The following is a 24745-nucleotide window of genomic DNA, read 5'->3' on the forward strand; positions in this document are numbered from 1 at the left end:
CTATTTTGTTTATTTTCTCGAAGAACCATCTCTTGGTTTCATTGATTTTTTCTATTGTTTTATTCTTCTCAATTTTGTTTATTTCTTCTCTGATCTTTATTATGTCCCTCCTTCTGCTGACTTTAGGCCTCATTTGTTCTTCTTTTTCCATTTTCGATAGTTGTGATGTGAGACTGTTCATTTGGGATAGTTCTTCCTTCTTAAAGTGTGCCTGGATCATTATATAGTTTCCTCTTAAGACTGCTTTCACTGCGTGCCACAGAAGTTGGGGCTTTGTGTTGTTGTTGTCATTTGTTTCTATATATTCCTTGGTCTCAATTTTGATTTGTTCGTTGATCCATTGATTATTTAGGATCATGTTGTTAAGCCTCCATATGTTTGTGAGCCTTTTTGTTTTCTTTGTAGAATTTATTTCTAGTTTTATACCTTTGTGGTCTGAAAAGTTGGTTGGTAGAATTTCAATATTTTGGAATTTACTGAGGCTCTTTTTGTGGGCTAGTATGTGGTCTATTCTGAAGAATGTTTCATGTGCACTTGAGAAGAATGTATATCCTGTTGTTTTTGGATATAGAGTTCTATACATGTCTATTAGGTCCATCTGTTCTTCTGTGTTGTTCAGTGCCTCCATGTCCTTACTTATTTTCTGCCCGGTGGATCTATCCTGTGGAGTGAGTGGTGTGTTGAAGTCTCCTAAAATAAATGCATTGCAGTCTATTTCGCCCTTTAGTTCTGTTAGTATTTGTTTCACATATGCTGGTGCTCCTGTGTTGGGTGCATATATATTTAGAATGGTTATATCCTCTTGTTGGACTGAGCCCTTTATCATTATGTAGTGTTCTTCTTTATCTCTTGTTACTTTCTTTGTTTTGAAGTCTATTTTGTCTGATATTAGTACTGCAACCCCTGCTTTCTTCTCACTGTTGTTTGCTTGAAATATGTTTTTCCATCCCTTGACTTTTAGTCTGTGCATGTCTTTGGGTTTGAGGTGAATTTCTTGTAAGCAGCATATAGATGGGTCTTGCTTTTTTATCCATTCTATTACTCTATGTCATTTGATTGGTGCATTCAGTCCATTAACCTTTAGGGTGACTATTGAAAGAGATGTGCTTATTGCCATTGCAGGCTTTAAATTCGTGGTTACCAAAGGTTCAAGGTTAGCCTCTTTAGTATCTTACTGCCTAACTTAGCTCACTTATTGAGCTGTTATATACACTGTCTGGAGATTCTTTTCTTCTCTCCCTTCTTGTTCCTCCTCCTCAATTCTTCATATGTTTGGTGTTTTGTGCTGTGCTCTTTCTAGGAGTGCTCCCATGTAGAGCAGTCCCTGTAAGATGCCCTGTAGAGATGGTTTGTGGGAAGCAAATTCCCTCCGCTTTTGCTTGTCTGGGAATTGTTTAATCCTGCCATCATATTTAAATGATAGTCGTGCTGGATACAGTATCCTTGGTTCAAGGCCCTTCTGTTTCATTGTATTAAATATATCATGCCATTCTCTTCTGGCCTGTAGGGTTTCTGTCGAGAAGTCTGATGATAGCCTAATGGGTTTTCCTTTATAGGTGACCTTTTTCTCTCTAGCTGCCTTTAAAACTCTTTCCTTGTCCTTGATCTTTGCCATTTTAATTATTATGTGTCTTGGTGTTGTCCTCCTTGGATCCTTTCTGTTGTGGGTTCTGTGTATTTCCGTGGTCTGTTCGATTATTTCCTCCCCCAGTTTGGGGAAGTTTTCAGCAATTATTTCTTCCAAGATACTTTCCATTCCTTTTCCTCTCTCTTCTTCTTCTGGTACCCCTATAATACGGATATTGTTCCTTTTGGATTGGTCACACAGTTCTCTTAATATTGTTTCATTCCTGGAGATCCTTTTATCTCTCTCTATGTCAACTTCTATGCGTTCCTGTTCTCTGGTTTCTATTCCTTCAATGGCCTCTTGGATTTTATCCATTCTGCTTATAAATCCTTCCAGAGTTTGTTTCACTTCTGTAATCTCCTTCCTGGCACCTGTGATCTCCCTCCGGACTTCATCCCATTGGTCTTGCATTTTTCTCTGCATCTTCGTCAGCATGTTTATGACTTTTATTTTGAATTCTTTTTCAGGAAGACTGGTTAGGTCTGTCTCCTTCTCTGGTGTTGCCTCTGTGATCTTGGTTTGCCTGTAGTTTTGCCTTTTCATGGTGATAGAAATGGTTTGCAGAGCTGGAAAGAGTGATGGCTGGAAGGACTTCCTTTCTTGTTGGTTTGTGGCCCTCCTCTCCTGGGAGAAGAGTGACCTCTAGTGGCTTGTGCTGGGCAGCTGCACGCAGACAGGGCTTCTGCTTCCTGCCCTGCTGCTATGGAGTTTATCTTCGCTCTTGCTTTGGGCGTGGCCTGACTCAGGCTATTGCTCCAAAATGGTGGAGCCCCATTGGATCGGGAGCGGCTGGGAGACTATTTATCTCGGTAAGGGGTCTCTGTGTTCCCTGCTGTCTAGGGTTTAGAGTGCCCAGAGATACCCAGATTCCCTACCTCTGGACTAGGTGTCCTGCTCTACCCCTTTAAGACTTCCAAAAAGCACTCGCCAAAGCAAAACAAAACAACAACAAATTAAATAAATAATTTAAAAAAAAACAAAAACCCACTCACTTTTCTTTGTCCCCAGGCGCTGGCCTCAGGCACCCACTCACCGGTCTTGCTGCCCTTTTTCCCTAGTATTGGGGTCCCTGTCACTTTAAGACTTCCAAAAAGCACTCGCCAAAAAAAGAAAAAAAAAATGGCCGCTCGCATTTCTTTGTTCTCCGGCGCCGGCCTCAGGCACCTGCTCACTGGTCTTGCTGCCCTGTTTCCCTAGTATCCAGGACCCCACGCATGCACTGTGTCTGCGCTCTTGTCCGGATTGCTGGGGCTGGGTGTTTATCAGTCCTGGGCTCCCTCTCCCTCCCGGTTCTGACTCCTCTCCTCCCACCGGGAGCTGGGGGGAGGGGCGCTCTTGTCCCGCCGGGCTGGGGCTTGTATCTTGCCCCCTTCGTGAGGCGCTGGGTTCTCGCAGGTGTGGATTTGTTCTGGATGTTGTCCTGTGTCCTCTGGTGTCTCTTCTAGGAGGAGTTGTCTTTGTTATATTTTCATAGATATATGTGGTTTTGGGAGGAGATTTCTGCTGCTCTACTCACGCCGCCATCTTGGCTCCCTGCTTCAGGAGTATAGCTTTTTTAAGTAAACATTTTTTACTGAAGACAAAAATATAGAAAACTCATTACTTTTTTTCCAACACACCAATTTAATGATAGCCCAGACCAATAAGTAGATTACTACCACAACCCAGTCATTTCCCTTGTGCCTTCTCCCAGTCTGCATCTCCCAAATGGTGATTGCTCTTTTGACTTCTATTCCCATAAATTAATTTTCCTCATTTTAGAACTTCATATGAATGGGATTATGTGGTATGTGTTCTTTTGTGTCTGGATCTTTTCATTCAAATGCTATGTCGGGGAGATCCATTCATGCTGTTGCACGTAGCAGTAGGTCATTTTTTTGTCATTGCTGCAGAGTACTCTATTGTATGAATATAACACAATTTATGTGTCCTTTCTACTTTTGATGGAAATTTTGGTTGTAGTTTTTAGCTATGTGAAATAATGCTACTATAAATATTTCTACAGATATATTTTTGGTACACATTTCTGTTGCATATGTTATAGCATTTGGAGGCTTATTAAAAGTCTTTAAGAGGTATTCAGACTTTATCCTAAAGGAGACAGTTAGAGTTAAAAGTTTTGGCTATGCAGATGTTCTTTGTATCATCTAAAAATAAATGCAAAACTATGGAAATTATGCTAAATTCTTAAGAACAAGGCGTTGTTTAAATAAATGGTCACATATCTATGCAACAGAATATTATATTAAAGTATTATGTTCAAAATCATGGCATAGAGTATATGTACCACAAAAAAATTTATGAGGCATATTGTTAAGTGGAAAAAAGTCTGATTATGAGAGCATACATACAGCATTGGGAAAAAGTCTGATTATTAGAGAATATATATACAGCATGAGTCCACTTTTATTTTTAAAATATTTATATGGAAAGTTTGGGAACAAAGATGGTGGTGTGGAAGGCGAGGCAAAAACCTCCTACCAAAATTACATAGAACACGAAAATAAAGCAAATACAACTAGGCCTGAAATCAACTTGAAGACTGAAGAACTGATCAGCTACATCTGGGAAAGAAGAGAAGACCCTACGGAAAAGGATAACATGACAAAGCCATGATCCAGTGGGACCCAATTCCTGCCCCCACTCCAGACCATAGGTGGGAGGAAGAGGAATGGAGCAGAGAGGGAGTAGATGCCCAGGACCCTGAACACCTGGCCCTGGAGATCAACTCCAGGAACATAAGCCCACACTGCACAGTGCCGTGGTGATTGGTGAGGCTGGACAACAGAGACAGGTGGAACACTCAGAGAGGCTGAGAACCCAGCCACCTGTGGAGAAAAGTCACTCTACAGGCCCCCCTGAGAAAGAAAGCAGAGCAGGAAGTTTGAAAAGACTTCCCAGCAGTGAGAGGGGTGCCAGAGGGGCAAGGATTGCACAGTGCTCTCTGTTTAGGAGAAAGTCAGGTGAACAATACCTCCCCAGCTTGGCCTCCTCAGCACAACAGGTTGGGAGCCATCAGTAGTTTCAGATGCTCCATCCTCCTCTCTAGCAACTCAGCCCAGAGACTCCTTGAAGTGGCGCATGGCCTGCTGACTGGCAATGAAATCACACTTTACTTCCAGGTAGGCAGGGGGAGAACCCCCAGCCTTCTCAGCCCTCTTTTGGGCCAGCTGGGAGATGTATGCAAGAGCCAGCCCTGGGAGCTCTTTCTTCCTGGCAGGCACTGGTCCCATTCACCAGACACCACCATTGCAGCAGGCTGCCTGGAGGGAAGCTCAGCCCACAACAGCTCCAGCCCTGCAGCCCATTGTGCATGAGCAGCCCAGCCCCAGGAACAATTTCCTCCCCGCAGGCACAGGTCCCACTCACTGCCTCAACCCAGCCATTGCTGCAGGACAGAGTGAGGTCAGCTCTGCCCATCAGCTTCATAGAGTATTATTCTCCCTGCTCCTGTGATCAGCTAATCGCCCACACAACCCACCTGAAATCAGAACACAATGAGCAAGGCAGACAGGTGCCATACTCACTGCATACCAACAGCTGGGGTTCCCACACAGAAAATTGAGCTTCTGAGTACTAGAAGTGAAGGGCCCCCACCAGTAAGATGGCAAACTTCTGGCTTCTCTTCCGGGTCCTCAGTTCCCGACGGCGCCACCTAAAGACCAATCACCTCTCTCCCCACTCCCACTCCCAGCACCTAGCCAATAGCCACCAGCCCCGTAGAAGTAACACCACAATCACCCCATGCCCCTTCCTATATAACCCAGCACCTTTCCCCAATAAAGCGGAATTCTCCGGTGAATTGCTGCTGTGTGTCGCTCCTTTCCTTTCATTGGTGCCGAAACCCGGGAGACGGGACAGCCCAACTGGGCCCCGTCTTCCCCCCCGACACCAGCAGCAGCTTGCCCTCATCCTCTTTTTCCGGCGCTGGCTCCTCACACTCACCACTCCTCTTTGGCCTTTAGGTAAGTTTTCCCCCAGAGTGGGCCACTCTTCCCTGAGCTATCGCAGCGCCATTGACTGTGATTGTCCAGCAAGGCCCTGATGCTCGGAGACGAAGAAAGAACTCTCCCTGCCTCCGGCCTTCACGGCTGCAGCAGACCCTCAGGCCCCCCTTCAACAGCCATAATTGCCATCTCCAGCCTTCACAGCTACTGCAGACCCTCAGGCCCCCCTCCAACAGCCATAAATTGCCGCCTCCGGCCTTCACAGCTGCAGCAGACCCTCAGGCCCCCCTCCAACAGCCATAAACCCCACCTCAGGCCTTCACAGCTGCGACAGACCCTCAGGCCCATCCTCCAACAGCCATAAATGAGGTGACTCCTTTGTAGATAAGAATGCTCCCTTTTCCACTCCTTCCGTTTTACCTGCCGAAATCCGTTCCACCCGCCGAAAACTCCTAGTACTAGGTACCTCGGACTCTGGCACTCTGCCTTCTTAGAGAAGTCTGGGTGACGACCCACACTTCCTAAGAAACCGACTCGTATACGAGTTTCCGCAGACCACCAAGGATTATCGGGGACGCCCTTTGTCTCCTTGCGGTCTCTTCCCAGTCCGAGGATCTCCGTTCGTCTTCCCCTGTTTGTCTCCTTCTCTGTCCTTTAGTCATGGGAGCCTCCTCATCCCTCCCTGGAAGTTCACCTCTTAAATGCCTGCTCAAGTATCTAGCCACCCTCTCCCTGACGCCTGATATAAAACCAAAACTTCTCCACAAATACTGCTGCCAAGATTGGCCGACATAGCCCCTAAACAATAACAACCAATGGCCCGCAGAGGAAACTCTTGATCCTAACATCACTCGCGATCTCTTTAACTACTGCCAGCGCCTGAAAAACTGGAAGGAGATTCCCTATACCGAAGCTTTCCGCCTCCTCCCGCCCCCCCCCAAGTTCTCCTAGCCTGCAAGCTGTCTCCCCTGCAGAAGCCTCCCGTTCACTCCCTTCCCCCTCCTCTCCTACAACAGCCCCTCCCCCTTCCTCCACCACCATCTCCTCCCCCACCTCACCCCCCTACACATCAACCCTGAGCCTTTCAGTACCCTCTAACTAAGTTCCAACAGCCTCCTGTCTTTGCCCCCATCACCTGTTTCTCCCCCACAGACTGAGCCAGAACACTTCAGTCCCCTTCACACTCAGTCCCGACGGCCTCCCAAAATTATTGCCCCCCCCTCCGAGAAGTACCAAAATCCGAAGGCATCGTGCGCGTTCACGTCCATTTCTCCTTAAGAGATTTAGCCCAACTTGAGAAACGCCTAAGTTCCTTTTCCACTGATCCCACAACATATATCAGAGAGTTTCAATAGACCCTCCAGTCATACAGCCTCACACATCATGACATTTTCATGCTCCTGGCCAATACCCTCCTTCCTGAAGAGCATAGATGAGTTTGAGACTTCACCCAAATGCACGCCACCTAAACCCACAGGACTGACCCCACCTATCCCTCTCGCCCCACCGCTGTCCCCGAACAAGACCCACACTGAGATTATAACACCACTGTGAGTCTCCGCTCTCTAGATATCTTCACCTGCTGCTTAATAGCAAGTCTGAAAGAAAACACCTCGTAAATAATCAATTTTCAAAAGCTCCCTCCGAGTTCTTACACAGACTTACTCAAGCCCTATTACAGTATACCAGCCTAAACCCATAAACACCTGATAGAAGACATGTCCTTATGACATACTTCCTAGCTCAAAGCTACCCCGACATTAAAGCTAAACTCAAAAAGTTAGAACACGGCCCCGCTACCCCACAGACTGAGATCTTAACAGTGGCCTTTAAAGTCTTCCATAACTGGGAGGAGGGGAAGGAACGCCATAAACGAAAGGCTGATCAGGCCAATTTCCAAATGTTGGCCCAGCTGATAAAACCACAACCTGGGCGCTCTTCTACAAACAAGCCCCCCGCAGGAGCTTGTTTCAAGTGCAGACAAGAAGGACATTGGTCAAGGGCATGCCCCTACCCCAGATCTCCTACCACCCCATGCCCCAACTGGAGGTCTGATTGCCCAGCCACCCAAAGGGGAGGCTGGACGAACAACCCCCATCCTAAGCCCGCCGTAGTGGGGCTGGCAGAAGAACATTGACGGGGCCTGGGAGCTTCTCGCCTGACCATTTCCATCACCAAACAAGAGCCCAGGGTTACTTCAGTAATAGACAGTCGCCCCATCTCCTTCCTCCTAGATACAGGAGCCACCTTCTCAGTCTTGCAGGAATACCGGGGCCCTACCACACCTGCCATTACTCCTATAGTCAGGGTAGGAAGTAAACAAGTTTTCCCATTAAACCCCCCCCCTTTTATGCACAATCCAAGACAATCCCATACCTTTCTCCCACTCCTTCCTGGTTATGCCCCAGTGTCCCCATCCCCTTACTAAGACGGGACGTCTTTTCTCTCCTCCATGTTTCCATAACTATATCCACTCCTACAGCCCCCAGTACTCCCTTTCTAATGGCCCTCATAGCTGACGGCCCCCCTCTACCCAATGAAAGCTCCAGTTCCACCCTCATACACCCTGTAAATCCCAGAGTTTGAGACATTACAAGCCCCTCCGTAGCTCTATGTCCTCCTTCCTCCATCAAATTACGTGACCCCTCTCAGTATATCTGTCAGGCCCAATACCCCCTAACCACTTCAGCCCTCATAGGCCTCCAACTCATCGTCCAAGATCTCTCAAACAAAAATTACCTTAGACCCACTCACTCCCCGTTTAATACCCCCATATTAGCTGTTAAAAAAACCAACGAATCTTTCCGCCTCATCCAAGACTTTCGCCTCATCAACATGGCCGTTGTCCCTATCCATCCCTTAGTCCCAAATCCATACACCCTTTTATTGCTGCCCTGCCTTGGCTTCCCGAGACCCCTCCTCCCAAGATTTTTTCACCTTCACCTGGACAGACCCATACACAAGACATTCTGAACAACTCACTTGGACAGTTTTGCCACAAGTCTTCCGAGTCCACCTTATTACAATACATAAACGATCTTCTACTCTGCAGTCCCTCGTGAGAACAGTCTCAACTTGACACTGCCTCCCTACTTAACCTTCTAGCTTCCAGAAGTTACCGAGTATCCCCCGTCAAAGCTCAAATCTCTTCCCCTTCTGTCACTTACCTCCGATTTCTTCTATCTCAACAAAGAAAGTCCATTACCTTAGACAGAAAACAGCTCCTCTCTGACCTGCCCATTCCCAAAACCAAGACAGAAATCCTTTCCTTTCTAGGCCTGGCTGGGTATTTTAGAGCGCGGATCCCTAACTTCTCCCTGTTGGCAAGACCCCTATACGACCTCAGCAAGGGCCCCCCTGAAGAACCATTATCATCCTCACCCCGACACTCCTTCATTAAGCTCCGTCAAGCCCTTGTAGAAGCTCCAGCTCCCATCTCCCTGATTTGTCGATACCCTTCTCATTATACATTCATGAGAAGTCCAGTCAAGCTCTAGGAGTCTTAGGCCAATATTATGGCCCATCCTTTGCCCCAGTAGCTTATCTCTCCAAGCAATTAGACCCCACAGTTCGGGGATGGGCCCCCTGCCTACGAGCATTAGCCGCTGGGCAGCTCTTGCAGAAAGAAGCTCAAAACTAACTTTCGGGGCACCCCTTACCATTCTGTCCCCACGTCACCTAAAAGATCTCTTAACCTACAAAAGTTTACAGACTCTCCCTCTCTCCAGACTCCTGACCTTACTGTCCTCTTTCCTCCAAAATCCAGACATTTCTTTCCTCCCCTGCCAGCCCCTGAATCCGGCCACTCTTCTTCCTCTACCCTACGCTCCTCATACTCCCTTGCATGATTGCCTGGAAGCCCTTCACAACTTCCTTCCATGCCACTCCACGATCTCCAAAGGAGCCCTCTCACATTCCGACCTCATCTGGTTTACTGATGGGTCCTCCTTTAAACATGACGGCACCCACTATGCAGGATACGCAGTAGTCTCTCTCGAAGACATCACTGAGGCACAAGCCCTGCCCCCTGGTACAACCAATCAACAGGCCAAACTCATTGCAGCCACCAGAGCTTGCACTCTGGCCCGGGACACGTCTCTCACACTGTACACTGACTCCAAATACATATTCCACATTCTCTTGTCTCATGTGGCAGTATGGAAAGAATGAGACCTCCTCACCACAAAAAGAAATTCTGTAACTAATTCAGACTTAATTACTAAACTTCTAGAGGCCTCACAACTCCCACGCCGACTAGGCATAGTCCACTGCAAATCACATCAGAAAGATGACTCCCCCATTGCAAGAGGTAACAACAAAGCTGACAGAGTAGCCCGGTCAGTTGCCCTATCAGAAGACACACCAGACAACAATCCATCTGCCCTTGCAGTTTTAGCCTTATCACAAGACACCTTCTGTTCCCAGGACAAAGAGTCTCTCTTCCGCTTCTTACACGATCTGTTCCATTCCAGCCCCCAATCCTTGACCCATTTTTTACAATCCTTTTTTTCTCTCTCTCCTGAAAACAAAACCCTCCTTAAGGAAATCACCCGCAAGTGCACAATCTGCCAACACACTAACCCTAATACCCCCCTCAAAGCCCGACCCTTCCCAGCTCATCAAGCAAGGGGTCATGTCCCCGCCGCAGATTGTCAAATAGACTTCACTAACATGCCCCCTGTACAGCGTACCAAATACCTACTCGAGATAGTAGATACATTTTCAGGATGGGTCGAAGCTTTCCCCACCACTAACAAACAAGCGTCCGCAGTTGCCTCTATCCTCCTCACCCAGATCTTTCCTAGGTTCGGGATGCCCACCTCCCTCCAATCAGATAACGGCCCTGAGTTCACTGCCCAAATTATCCAGAACCTCTCCAAGTAGCTCTCGCTCCCCTGGCATTTACATTGTCCTTATCGACCACAAGCTTCGGGAAAAGTAGAAAGAACCAATAGAACTCTAAAGGACATCCTGACCAAACTATCTCTAGAACTACACCTTGACTGGGTTCGCTTACTTCCCTTAGCTCTACTCCGCATTCAGGCCCTCCCAAAGAAACCTTCCTTCTTGTCGCCCTTTGAGATCATGTATGGCCGCCTGATTCTACCCCTGGGGCTCCCTTCCCACAAAGGACCAATTCCTTCCAATATAGCCCTTCCGCTACTCTCTCTCCTCCGCACTGAATTGTGGAAATATCAAGATTGGCTCCTTCCTGATCCATCTGCCTCCCAAAATCGTCCTGTCTTACAGCCCGGCCAACTAGTGTTTTATAAGCCGCCAGAGGACCGGCCTTCTCTCACCCCGAAATGGGAAGGTCCACACCCAGTTATTCTCTGCATCCCCTCAGCCGCCAAGCTCTTACTGCCTGATAACTCTGTCACCCCTTAGATTCATATCTCCAGGTTGAAACCAAATACCCAAGACCCACCTTCTCTGGACACCCAAGACCCATCAGTCACAATCCAGAGTCCTTCGGATACAGCCCAAGATGCTGTCTACTCTTCCACGCCTCATCCCTCTGATCCCTTGAAACTCCACATCTCCCATTCACCCCCTTTGCCATCCATACCCGAATCATGACTTTTTCCTCCTTTACCGCTCTCTTGTTTTTTTCTCCTCATTCCTACTGCCACCCCAGCCTCCTTTGTATGTCGATTCAAAGTAAGACAGACTTACATGCAGCATCAAACAAAAGTTACTGCCCTCATTGCCACATCAGACTGCCCTCTAAAAGGCTGCTCCGAGCCTTTATACCTCCACTTTCCTCCCTCCACCAAAGTGTTCACTAGCAGCTACCTTTATTCTCCCTACCTCTGCTTCCTCTATGACCAAAGACAAGCCTATTGTAGGCGATGGCAAGACACCTATGGGGGATGTCCCCACAGGTCTTGCACCATTCACTACATGGGTAACTCCCGGTACCCACAGTATTACTCCTCCAACCGTTTCATGAAATACCCCAACAGCTCATTCTCCTTATCAATCCCAGATCCCTGGGATTCTCGATGGGCCACCAAGGTCACAGCCTCAGTTTACTATGGGGGGTCCTCAACCCACAGTACCCTTCATATCTCTCGAGAGTATGTTCTCTCTCACTCCCAAATATCTCAAGTTGCATCAGATATCAGACATTCCGAAAAAGTCATTATCAACTCTTGACGGCACTTCTTCATCTTCTTATTTCTCCTACTCTTAGTTACAGCTTATTCAAGACACCACCATCTTTCTCAACCACACCCTCAACACCGCCAATTGTTTCTTGTGCGTATCACTACAGCGCCCATTGCTGGCCACCGTGCCCCTTAATATTTCCAACTACTCCTTCCATGCAGAAGGACAACCCCTCCGCCCCCTGGCAGACATACCCCTGTGAGAACCAGAATACGCAGATAATCTCACCATCCACCACTGTGTAAGCCCAGCTTCACCCCCCTCCAGCACACTTCACTCCCTCTCTATCTACACCCCTACCTCCTGCTCTAAGACTTTCACTCAACCGCGACACTTCTTTAGGTATAATGGCAGTCTTTTCAACTCACCACCTCAGCCATTAGTGCAGGGTTTTCAAGAAGAGCCTTGAGTCACTCTCTGTGGGCAATTAGAAATCTCAACGACAAACTTGAAAAAGCCCTGACATCCACTGCCGATTTCCTAGCCTCTCTCCAAAGACAGGTCACTTTGCTAGCTAAAGTCACCCTTCAAAACTGGCAGGCCTTAGATCTGCTTACAGCCGAGAAGGGCAGCACCTGCATCTTCCTTCGAGAGGAGTGCTGCTATTACAGCAACGAATCCAGCATTGTAGAAACTGACATTATGAAACTCACCGACCTTGCCTCCAGCCTCCACTCTGCTTCCAATTCCAACCCATTCTCTTCAATACTAACAAACCCCCTCCTTACCTGGCTCTGGCCCATTGCGGGCCCCATAATAATCATTCTTCTCGCCTGTCTCTTCTTACCCTGTATAATGAAGTTCATCAAATCCCAAGTCAGAAAAATCTCTAATCAAACTTTCAACCAGCTTTTACTCAGAAACTATCAGCTTCTGGCCACAGAAGATCCCTCACCCTCACGTAACCTCCCCACCACACACTGAGATGGACCCCACTCTCTGCTGGAAACTGTTCCTGGAACAATGGCCGCAGACGCCTGGCTTCTGGCACCCGTATCCTCTTGGCACCATTAAAATCAACAAGTCCTCGACGTATAGTTACAAGGAACCTTCATTGATTTCCAACCTGAAGAAGTCCACATCTACTCGTCCTTACTGTGGGGAGTCCTATCAACCCTTTCCCCCCAATCCTCAAGCCCTCACTCCCTTCTCCGCCCCCGTTCAGCAGGAAGCAGTCAGAAAGAAAGCAACATCCACAACCCCATAGAGGAGAAAGGGGGGAATGAAGGGCCACCACCAGTAAGATGGCAAACTTCCGGCTTCTCTTCCAGGTCCTCAGTTCCCGATGGCGCCACCTAAAGACCAATCACCTCTCTCCCCACTCCCACTCCCAGCACCTAGCCAATAGCCACCAGCCCCGTAGAAGTAACACCACAATCACCCCATGCCCCTTCCTATATAACCCAGCACCTTTCCCCAATAAAGCGGAATTCTCCGGTGAATTGCTGCTGTGTGTTGCTCCTTTCCTTTCAAGAAGCCTCCTACACAAATATATTACCCCATTAGAAACTCTAAAAATAAAATTGAAGAGACAGAGGAATTTGGTCCAAACAAAAATTCAAGAAAAACACCAGAAAGAGTGCTCAGTGAAACTGAAATCACCAATCTTCATGATAATGACTTCAAAATAAAAATCATAAACAGATTTACAGAAAAGTATTCAAGATCTCAGGGAGGACTTCAACAAAGAGGTAGACATCCTCAAAAAAAGCCAACCGAAGCTGAAGAATACAGTATCTCAAGTGAAACATACAATGGGGGGACTTAAAGTAGATTAGATGAGGAGCAGGAGACTGTAAATGAAATAGAAATTAGAGAACAAGGAAACAAAGAAGCTGAGGAACAGAGAGAAACCGTATCTCTGGGAATGAAAGAATAATAAGAGAGCTGTGTGACCAATACAAATGGAACAACATTCACATTGTAAGGGTACTGGAAGAAGAAGAGAGAGACAATGGGATAGAAACTGTATTTGAGGAAATAATTGTTGAAAACTTCCCCAATCAAAGGAAATAGACACTCAGGTCATGAAAGCACAAAGATCATGCAACAAAAGGAACCCTAGAAAGACAACACCAAGACATATCATAATTAAAATGGCAAAGATCAAGGACAAGGAGAGAGTACTGAAAGCAGTCAGAGAGAAAAAAGATCACTTAAAAAGGAAACCCCACCAGGCTATGAGCAGAAACTCTACAAGCCAGAAGGGAGTGGCATGATATATTTAATTTAATGAAAGAGAAGGGCCTTCAACCAACAATACTCTACCAGGCAAAATTATCATTTAAATTTGAAGGACGGATTAAACAATTTCCATATAAGCAAGCATTGATGGAATTCATCACCACCAAGCCATTTCTATAAGATCTCTAAAAGGGACTGCTCTAGATGGAAATGATCCTAAGGCTAAATAGTTGTCACCAGAGAAAATGAACCCACAGTAAAGGTAGCAGACCAATTTGTTACTAAGCAAATGCAAAATTAAACCAACTACTCACAAAGTTAGTCAAGGGATACACAAAGAGTACAGAATATGACACCTAATAAATAAAGAGAGGAGTAGGAAGAAGAAGAAGGGGAGAAAAAAAACCCTTACAATTGTGTTTAAAATAGACTAATAAAGTAATTTAAGATAGACTGTTTGATAGTAAGGAAGCTATTTTTGAACCTTTGGTAACCACAAATCTAAAGCTTGCAATGGCAATAAGTACATGTCTATGGATAAACACCCTAAATGTAAATGGACTGAATGCACCAATCAAAAGCCAGAGCTGCAGAATGGGTAAAAAACCAAGATCTGTCTATATGCTACTTACAAGAGACTCATTTCAAATCCAAAGACATACACAAACTAAAAGTGAAGGGGTGGAAAAAGATATTTCATGCAATAGGGAGAAAAAAGCAGGAGTAGCAGTATTTATATGAGACAAAATAGATTTCAAAACAAAGAAAGCAACAAGAGACAAAGAAGGACATTATATAATGATAAAGGTCTCAGTCTAAAAAGAGAATATAACCATTATAAATATCTATGCATCCAATATAGGAGCACCTAAATATGTGAAACAAATATTAACGGGATTAAAGGGGTAAACAGAATGTAACACATTCATTTTAGGAGACTAACACACCAGTTATACCCATAGACAGATCAACCAAACAGAAATCAAGTATGGAGACAGAGCACTGAACAATACATTAGAACAGATGGACCTAACATACATCTACAGACTGTTCCTCCCAAAAGCAGCAGGATATACACTCTCCTCAAGTGTACATGGAATGTTTTCAAGAGTACATCACATACTAGGCCACAAAAAGAGCCTCAGTAATTTCAAAAAGATTGAAATTGTGCCAACCAGCTTCTCACACCACAAAGGTATAAAACTGGAAATAAATTATTCAAAGACAACAAAAAAGCCTACAAACACATGGAGGCTTAAAAACATGCTCTTAAATAATCAATCGATCAATAACCAAATTAAAACAGAGATCAGTTAATATATGAAGAGAAATTAAAACAACAGCTCAACAGCCCAAAACCTGTGGGATACAGCAAAGGCAGTTCTAAGAGGAAAGTATATATCAATACAGGCTTACCTCAAAAAAAGAAAAACAATTCCAAATGAACAGTCTAAACTCACAATTAAACTAGAAAAAGAAGAACAAATGAGGCCCAAGGTCAGTAGAAGAAGGGACATAATAAAGATCAAAGGATAAATAAATAAAATTGGGAAGAATAAAAACAGAAAGAATCAAAAAGCCAGGACTGGTTCTTTGAGAAAATAAACAAAATAGATAAATCCCTGGCCAGACATATCAAGAAAAAAAGAGAGTGTACATACATAAACAGAATCAGAAATGAAAAAAGGAAAAATCACAATAGACACCATATAAATATAAATAATTATTACAGAATACTATGAAAAATTATATGCCAACAAACTGGACAATGTAGAAGAAATGAACAACTTTCTAGAAAAGTACAACCTTCCAAGACTGATCCATGAAGAAACAGAAAACGAGAACAGACATTTACCAGCAATGAAATTGAATTGGTTATCAGAAAACTACCTAAGAACAAAATTCCTGGACCAGATGGCTTCACTGCTGAATTTTGTCAAACATTTTGAGAAGACCTAATACCCATCCTCCTTAAAGTATTCCAAAAAGTAGAAGAGGAGGAAATACTTCAAATTCATTCTATGAGGTCAGCATCACTCTAATACCAAAACCAGACAAAGCCACCACAAAAGAAGAAAATTATAGACCAATATCCCTGGTGAACATAGATGCAAAAATATTCAACAAAATTTTATCAAAATGAAATTCAAAAATACATTTAAAAAAATCATCCATCATGACCAAGTGGGATTTATTCCAGGGATGCAAGGATGGTACAATGTTGAAAAATTAATCAACATTGTACACCACACCAATGAAAGGAAGGACAAAAACCACATGATCATCTTAATAAATGGTGAAGAAGTTATTAGACAAAATTCACCATCCATTCATGATAAAAATGCTCAACAAAATGGGTATAGAGGGTGTGTACCTGAGCATAATAAAGGCCATATATGACAAACCCACAGCCAACATCATACTTAACAGCAAAAAGCTGAAAGTTTTTCTTCTAAGATAGGGAATAAGACAAAGATGCCCACTCTCACCACTGTCATTCAACATAGTACTGGAGGTCCTAGCCACAGCAATCAGACAACACAAAGAAATAAAAGGCATCCAAATTGGTAAGGAAGAAGTTCAACTGTCACTGCTTGCAGACTACTTGGTATTATACATAGAAAACCCTAAACACTCCACCAAAAAACTATTAGAACTAATAACTGAATTCAGCAAAGTTGCAGGATACAAAATTAATACACAGACATCTGTTGCATTCCTATATACTAACAACAAATTAGCAGAAAGGGAAATCGTGCAAACAACTCCATTTACAATTGCATCAAAAAGAGTAAAATACCTAGGAATAAACCTAACCAAGGAGGTGAAAGACTTATACCATGAAAACTACAAGACACTCATGAGAGACATTAAAGTAGACACCAATAAGTGGAAATACATTCCATCCTCATAGATAGGAAGAATTAATATTGTCAAATGGTCATCCTGTCTAGCAATCTACAGATTCAATGCAATCCCTATCAAAATACCAACAGCATTCTTCAACAAACTAGAACAAATAGTTCTAAAATTCATATGGAACCACAAAAGACCACAAATAGCCAAAGCAATCCTGAGAAGGAAGAACGAAGCTGGGGAGATTACCCTCCCTAACTTCAAGTTCTACTACAAAGCCACAGTAATCAAAACAATTTGTACTAGCACGAGAACCAACCCATAGATCAATGGAACAGAACAGAGAGCCCATATATAAACCCAAGCATATATGGGCAATTAATATATGATAAAGGAGCCATGGATATACAATGGGGAAATGACAGCCTCTTCAACAACTGGTGTTGGCAAAACTGGACAACTACATATAAGAGAATGAAACTGGATTATTGTGTAACTCCATAAACAAAAGTAAATTCAAAATGGATCAAAGACCTGAATGTAAGTCATGAAATCATAAAACTCTTAGAAGAGAACATAGGCAAAAATCTATTGAATATAAACATTTTCCTGAACACATCTCCTCAGGCAAGGGAAACAAAATAAAAATGAGGAAGTGGGACTACATTAAACTAAAAAGCTTCTGTACAGCAAAGGACACCGTCAGCAGAACAAAAAGGCATCCTACAGAATGGGAGAATATATTCATAAATGACTTATCCAATAAGGGGTTAACATCCAAATTTTATAAAGAATCCACATGCCTCAATATCCCAAAACCAAATAATCTAATTTAAAAATGGGCGGAGGATATAAACAGACACTTCTCCAAAGAAGAAATTTGGGTGGCCAACAGGTACATGAAAAGATGCTGCACATCGCTAATCAACAGGGAAATGCAAATTAAAAAGACAATGAGATATCACCTCACATCAGTTAGGACAGCCAACATCCAAAAGACAATAACAAATGCTGGCGAGGATGCGTAGAAGGTGGAACCCTTCCTACATTGTTCATGGGAATGTAAATTCATTCAACCATTGTGGAAAGCAATATGGAGGTTCCTCAAAAAACTAAAAATAGAAACACCATTTGACCCAGGAATTCCACTCCTAGGAATTTATCTGAAGAAAACAAGATCCCTGATTCAAAAAGACATATGTACCCCTATGTTTGTGGCTGCACTATTTACAATAGTCAAGATATGGAAACGACCAAAGTTTCCATAAATAGATGAATAAAGAAGATGTGGTACATATACACAATGGAATATTCTTCAGCCATAAAAAGAAATCCTACCATTTGCAACAACATGGGTGGATCTAGAGAGTATTATGCTTAGTGAAATAAACCAAGCGGATAAGGACTAGTACCCAATGAACTTCACTCATTTGTGGAGTATAAAAACAAAGCAAAACTGAAGTAACAGAGCATCAGACTCACAGACTCTGAGAAGGTACTAGCAATTACCATAGGAAAGGTGTTGGGGAGGGATTAAGGGGCAGTATAATTAGCAATCACAATATGGGTAGCTCTTGGGAAGGCAGTACAGCACAGAGAAGTAATGACTCTATGGAATCTTAGTACACTGATAGACAGTGACTGCAATGTGGGGGGATTTGATAATATGGGTAAATGTTGAAACCACAATGTTGTTCATGTGAAACCTTCATAATACCGTATCTCAATGATACTTTAATAAGAAATATTTATATGTAAATACATAGTTGAAATGATCACACCAAAAGTTCAACAGTGATATATTTGGGAAATGTAACAATGGCTGAATTTTCTTTTGGTTTCACTGTATTTTTCCAATTTTCTATACTCCCCTTCTTATGTTTGTAGTTACCCCTGTATTCTCAGTGCATAGTTAAGTATTGAGCATGTACATATAACTGTATATTTGACTCTATGAAAGAATATCAATTGTCGCAAAACCAACAAAGTATAAACAGTTCAATTAATTTGGAACATTTTAAAAGATCAAGATCATTAATAATTGCCATGGAAGACATCACGATACAGTATACCATATATTTACTCTAGGAGCTCTACAAAACAGCATGAGTGCAGTTGCAGAGCTGTTTGAGGTTTCACACTGGTTACCAGGGTGCCCCCTTTGCACTCACTGTCAGTCACTCACTTCCTTTTACAGTGATCTGGTAAACAGCTCTAAAGATGGCTAATATCTCAGTTGTACTAAGTGCCCACTTTCTATTAGAGACTACTAAAGTAAACAAAGCGTCAAGAGCTAAGTCCCAGAATGTGCTTAAAGCATTTTTAGTCATTGATTAATCGACATATATATTATTAAAATTTTAAAGCTTTCAGGAATCACAACGAACTTTTTAAAAAGTTTGCTCTTTCTAAAATACCGAAATGCTTGTTTTCATTCTTCTCGAAAAAAAAAAAACCAGCCTTTTTCCCCCTTGATGTTCAAATGCGCAGCATAAATAAGAGTTGAGCAGACCAACCAGACCTCCTCTGACCAAAGCATCTTTCCCCTCCAGCTACCCCTGGCATCCCCTTCACCTCCTATCGTCGCCTGAAATCGACGGTTAGAATCCTTTCTTCGTAGAGGACAAGACCTTCTCAAACGGTTGCTCAAATACACGTTCCCTCCCCCGCCCTTTCTCACTGATACGTCAACTGGTATTTTGGAAGTTAGTTGGTCCCAGCGGCAGATACAGACTCCATAACCTAGTGGTTTCGAAGGGGCGGGAAGATTTGCGAGCTGCGTAGGAAATAGAGCTACGGGAGAGCTGACCTAGTGGGATAAGGGCCACAACAATTTGTATTCATCCTTCCAGCTCTATGGAGGCATTTGGCTCCTTTTTAGGTGCTGGCAAAAACCATCCCACTCCTTGAGGCTCGGAGCGAGGAGGTGACTCTGAGACTTTGTCCTGGAGAGGCTGTCTGCGCCCCCTGTGCTTGGCCCTAGCCCGTGCTCATGCCAGTGTCCCACACTGCCTTCCAGGTGGCACCGGTGTCTCACTGCCCCTGATTGTGTCACAAGATCCCGGGGTTCTGTTCGAAGTCTCACCATTGAAGCCGATGATGGCCTCTAGCTCCAGATCGGCCACGTTTGTATCGGGCGAAATTCGTTTCTCCATCACCCGGAGACTCAGTTCACTTTCCTCAGCCTCCCATGCAGCGTCTTTAGGTCGTTATGGTAACGGTTTTGCGCACGCGCGCCAGCTCCACGCCTGCACTGTAACCTAGCCTGCGGAGTTCCGAGTTTCGTTCAGCAAACGCAGAGGGCATTTTCCTTCCTATTTCTCTGGAAATTTAACAGGCGCTAAATAAGCAGAATAAATTCCCTCTTGTATGTAAAGAGTCCGTGACCTTTTTGGTAACTATATAATCAAGCACCATTTAATGGCACTTAGGGGAAAGCTGCTGGAAAATAATATATAGCATACTTCTTTGGGTCTCCGTTTGAAGCCGAATTTTTTTTAACTTTTATTGAGGTATAATGTACATATCAAAATTCATTTAAGTGAGTTTTGGTAGATCTATACAGCTGTGTATCTCTGCAGTCCACTTTTTGTTTTTTTCTGTTTTAAGCAGGATAAAACTTAAACTGATAGAGTAACAGGTAAAATTTGGTAAATTTTAAGCATCTTGAGATGCTCCCACTTTTCTAGTAAAATGCTTAGATTTTGTTCAACAACCGTTTTCTTTTCACTGCGCCCAGCTGTTCGCATCGCTTAGTGGGAGCAGACTGCTCCAACTTAATGTTCCATGGGGGTCCGGTTTCCTTTCTTTATCACAGTTTTGAGGCCTTAGGGTATATTTACTTTGCAAACTCCAGGTTCAGGTCGCTCACGGGCCTAATCGCGGAGTGTGAGCCGCGCGGGCCGCCGTAGTCAGCTGCTGCGAGCAGGAAGTGTCCGAGGAGCGGGCGGAGACTGCACGATGGCCCCGGACCCCTGGTGAGCCCCGGGTGAGGGCCGCCGCGCTCGTAGAGCCCTTGGGAGAGGCCGGGCTTTCTGGGACTGGGCGAACGCTACGTTTTGGGGCTAGAGGACTTTCGGGATGAGGGGAAGAACGGCGAGGACCCTTTCCCTGCTGAGGGGGACCTTGCCGCATCCCGCCACCCTTGGGTCCTTGCAGGTGTGGCCTGGGAAGGACAGTGTGTTCCCGGGAAGCTGAGGCTAAGTGGCGAATCTCTGAACATTTCTCTAGCCCATATCGGCTGCATCTCGCCGCGGTGATTTCCCGCCCATCCTGCTTGTGGAGCTGGCTGGGGCAGGCTTCCCTGGACTCCTGTGAAAACAAGTAACCTTTTTGTGGAATGCCAGCCTATCTGGTGAACCCGTTATTTCACTGGTGGAGAAAACGAAGTTCAGAATTCATGGTCAAGCAAGCCCGTTAGTAACCAGTTGGCGCTAGGACCTAGATCTTGTTGACCCGTCAAAAAAGTTGTAGGACTTTGGCAGAGAAATTACGCATTTTTTAATAAGGCTTTTTATAGTTAACTGAGTCAGTATCATGAAGATTATTTCTAGGGCAGCAACTTATGCAGTAAAACAATAACTGCCAGAAGGGTCATTTATTCAAAAATTAAGTGCCAAGGAGTAATGATGAAATACACAAGTTCTGATCCTGGGGAACCTATTGTTATCCCATATCAATCTTGAGATTTTTGTTTAATAATTGGAAACATGTAACAGTTTTATAAAGTTCTTGTTGGAGTCTATGTCTTATGTTGGTGTTTGTAATATAATTTATAATTTTTTAAGTTGCAGACAGTATGCGTATGAGAATGGATTGCAAGGTCGAAGTTAACACTGTCCGGGGATCTAGGTTAACCTGGGTCAATGGCTTAATTGGTTTAACACGAATTTTTTCCTACATAATTTTAACAATCTATACACATGTATAGAAAATTTAGAAAATACTGAGTATTTGGAGAGGGAAGAAAAACCCATCTTTAATGCTATCATTTGGAATAATTACCACTACTGGTTTTTAATGAATTTATTGCTTAATATAATATGTCTGTATATATGCATATATATGCTTTACAAAACAGTAAACCTTCTTCCAAATCATTATTTCCTGACAACATGATTTTTTATGGTGCATAATAATGCATCATACAAATGGCCGTCATTTATTAAAATTATTCCCCTCTTTATACCTCTTGTAATATTAGGGTATTTTTGTTTGTTTTTTAACTGTTGCAAAGACTGCCCCTTTGTTTCATACCTTATTTCTTTGGCTCACTTCCTAGAATTGGAATTTGGGGTCCAAGCGTATGAACATTTTTCAGGCCCTTGCTAAGTTGCCCTCCACCTCCTGGAAGCGAACTCCCTCCCTTTACACAGGAGGTAGGAAATAAAGCTCAGAGGTAAGGGAGAGGTACCAGGCTATTCATTTAGATTGGTGGAAGCTACCACTGGACTCCAAGCCTCTTCCAAAGTTAATGCTGAAAAAGCATTTATAATTTTTCCTGTTAACTCTCAAGTAGTTTGACTCACTGTTTTTCTCTTTGACTGTTGAAAGTGAAACAGTGTGCACATCTGCTACGCTAGCATTTACAAACTTCCCTAGTTGGTGGTCAGGAAGGTAAAAAAGAGTATGGACTGAGACTTTGGGAAACCTATAAAAAACAGACTGGACTACAGCTTTGCCTTCATTCTATTGAAAATCATAGGTCAATGATGCTTATTAGTGTTCTGATGTTTAGAAATGGAATATAGAAGTTACTGTTTTAATAGCTTATCAAAGTAAGTGGTCGGCTCACTTTTTATAGAAATAGCAAGTGCTTACTGTCTGATTCTTTGCTAAAGTTAATTAGCTTTACTGCTAGGACAACTTATTTGTTGACGGACAATTTCTGGAAAAATTACAGTTAAACCTTAGCAGTTTTCTATTCCAGTTGGGCTTTTTGAGGGGGGGAGGTCTATTTATTTTAAATAGTATACATTATGGAATGTAAAAAATATACCATGTGGAATAGTACAATAGGCCCTTTTATGCTCATCACCCAATTTCCATAATGTTCAATATTCTGCCATTCTTGTTTCCACTCTGCCTTCTACATCTTTTTAAGTGTATTTTTAAAGTAAATCTTATATACACATATATGTCAATTTAATGTACAGCCAGTGTTTTTGTGATCAAACAGAGACCCAGTTCATAGTCTGGATGCTTATTTTCTGCTCCCCTTTCTAGTTTCTGGGTTTCTGTCATGGCATCACCATCCTCTTTGTCTTACAGGCCTGAAAACTCTAATAATCCACTCTTTCTTCACTCCTCACATCAGATTATTCACTAATTTTGTTTGTTTTTTTCTTTTAAATGTTCCTATTGTCTCTTTTATGCTGTTTTTTTCTGCTATCGTCCCATCCTTTTTGCCTTCTGACTTGCAGATAGTAAATACTGGTGACTAGTTATGGAATTGAACAGCTGTACAAGTCTTCTGCTAGTTTCCTGCCACTCTACTCTCATTCCCAACTATTTAGGTAAATGGAATTCACATTAATTTTCCTGAACTAGTACTTTAGGCGCTTGTGTGCTTGATACTATGATGAGGCTGCCCATTACCACTAGGCCAGTGGTTGTCAGACTTTGCTACAGACTGGAATCACCTGGGGAGCTCACACAACTCACGTCCAGGGCAAACCCCATACCAGTTTAGTCAAGAGTGCTTGAGGGTGGGAGCCAAGAATTGTTTTATGCTTTGTTTTTGTTTTAAAGATTCTCCAGTGATCGCAATGTATAGCAAAGCTTCAGAACCACTGTTCTTTAGGGCTAAAGTGAGAACATGAGGATCGGGTAAGACATCTGGGATTTTGGCCTTCAGTACTTCATATAACCTCTCCAAGGCTTCACTTTGTGTATAAAAGTATCTCATACAGCTCTAAAATTCTCTTTTAAAAGCCTAACGTTGTTCTCATGTTGAAGGCTCTGCAGAACCAGCTTCTGTTCATCCATATTGTCTTTTGCCTTATGCTTCTGCTCTGGGCACCAGTCAAATGTGCAAGGCACCTTCCTTTCAGCTTTGCTGGCTCCCTGTGCCTCTGCGGAGTATAGAATTTGCTCCTCCTTCCTGTGGGAATAAGAGGTCTGCTTTAACCTCGTGGTTCAGCCCAAGATGTAACTAACCCCTGGATGCAGCCTTGTCAGGTCTGAGTGCCTCGGCCAATGGTAATTTCCCTCACGTCCAAACTCCGAAAGTATTCACCATTTATACTCCACACTTGGCAGGAAGTGTATTGTACCTTATTATTGATTTGCATAGGTATGGTCTGGAGCCACAGAGCCAGACTTGAGCATCTCCTTTCATAGATGACAATATGGAAGGAAGAGAGGGGAAATGTGGCAAAGCTGGTACCAGGATCCAGTTTTCCTTGTCAGCTTACCTCCTGTTCTCTTAATTATGTATTGTATACCTGCTCTTGTTTTATATATGTGTGTGATACACACATACATACACACACAAATATACACATACATGCAAATGATGTTACTTTTGAGTGTAGTGGTGAGTTGTTGAAGAGGTCCTCACAGGGTCCTTGTGAAGTTTAAAATGTAAAGCTCTTAGTGTAGAACCTGGCCCAGATCAGGTACTCAGTTGTCAACCATTGCTATAATGAGTATAGTGAGATTCCTAAAGGAAGCAATTGAGGATTGTTTTTCCTTCATTCGAAAAATACATTTGCCAAGTTTCCTCAATGTACACATGATATGTGGAAATAAGATTTAAAAAAATGGATTGTTCATTTTTTCAAGCAAAAAATTAGGACATTAGGTCATACAGCACTTTTCAATATTTTGAACTGGGGCAGTCCTGGAAAATACATTTGTTGTATCATACGGCTTAGTCCCTGTGCTTTAGGAGCAGAGAGATGAAATGTGTATGCAGAATTAAGTATTTTCTATAAAACAAATAGAAAGTAAAAAGGCC

The 24745-nt window shown here is 43.5% G+C and overlaps 2 protein-coding genes across 3 annotated transcripts in view; one reads left to right on the forward strand and one right to left on the reverse strand.

Moving 5' to 3' along the window:
* The window catches only part of LOC118933442 (cilia- and flagella-associated protein 52), a 79275-nt gene extending 59295 nt beyond the window's left edge, over positions 1-19980 (reverse strand). The window contains exon 1 of the mRNA XM_057499485.1: positions 19871-19980. Within this exon, the coding sequence (XP_057355468.1) occupies positions 19871-19940 (70 nt within the window). The 5' untranslated portion in view covers positions 19941-19980. The remainder of the gene's footprint in view (positions 1-19870) is intronic.
* A 691-nt stretch (positions 19981-20671) lies between these two features.
* STX8 (syntaxin 8) overlaps positions 20672-24745 on the forward strand; it is a 292360-nt gene continuing 288286 nt past the window's right edge. The window contains exon 1 of one of the 2 annotated variants that reach the window (XM_057500881.1): positions 20672-20762. In XM_057500881.1, the coding sequence (XP_057356864.1) occupies positions 20746-20762 (17 nt within the window). In that variant the 5' untranslated portion in view covers positions 20672-20745. Of the gene's footprint in view, positions 20763-23587; positions 23614-24745 lie in introns of those variants that run through there. The other variant, XM_057500882.1, reaches the window with a different exon arrangement.

Source organism: Manis pentadactyla, chromosome 4, assembly GCF_030020395.1.
Source record: "Manis pentadactyla isolate mManPen7 chromosome 4, mManPen7.hap1, whole genome shotgun sequence".
Taxonomy (NCBI): domain Eukaryota; kingdom Metazoa; phylum Chordata; class Mammalia; order Pholidota; family Manidae; genus Manis; species Manis pentadactyla.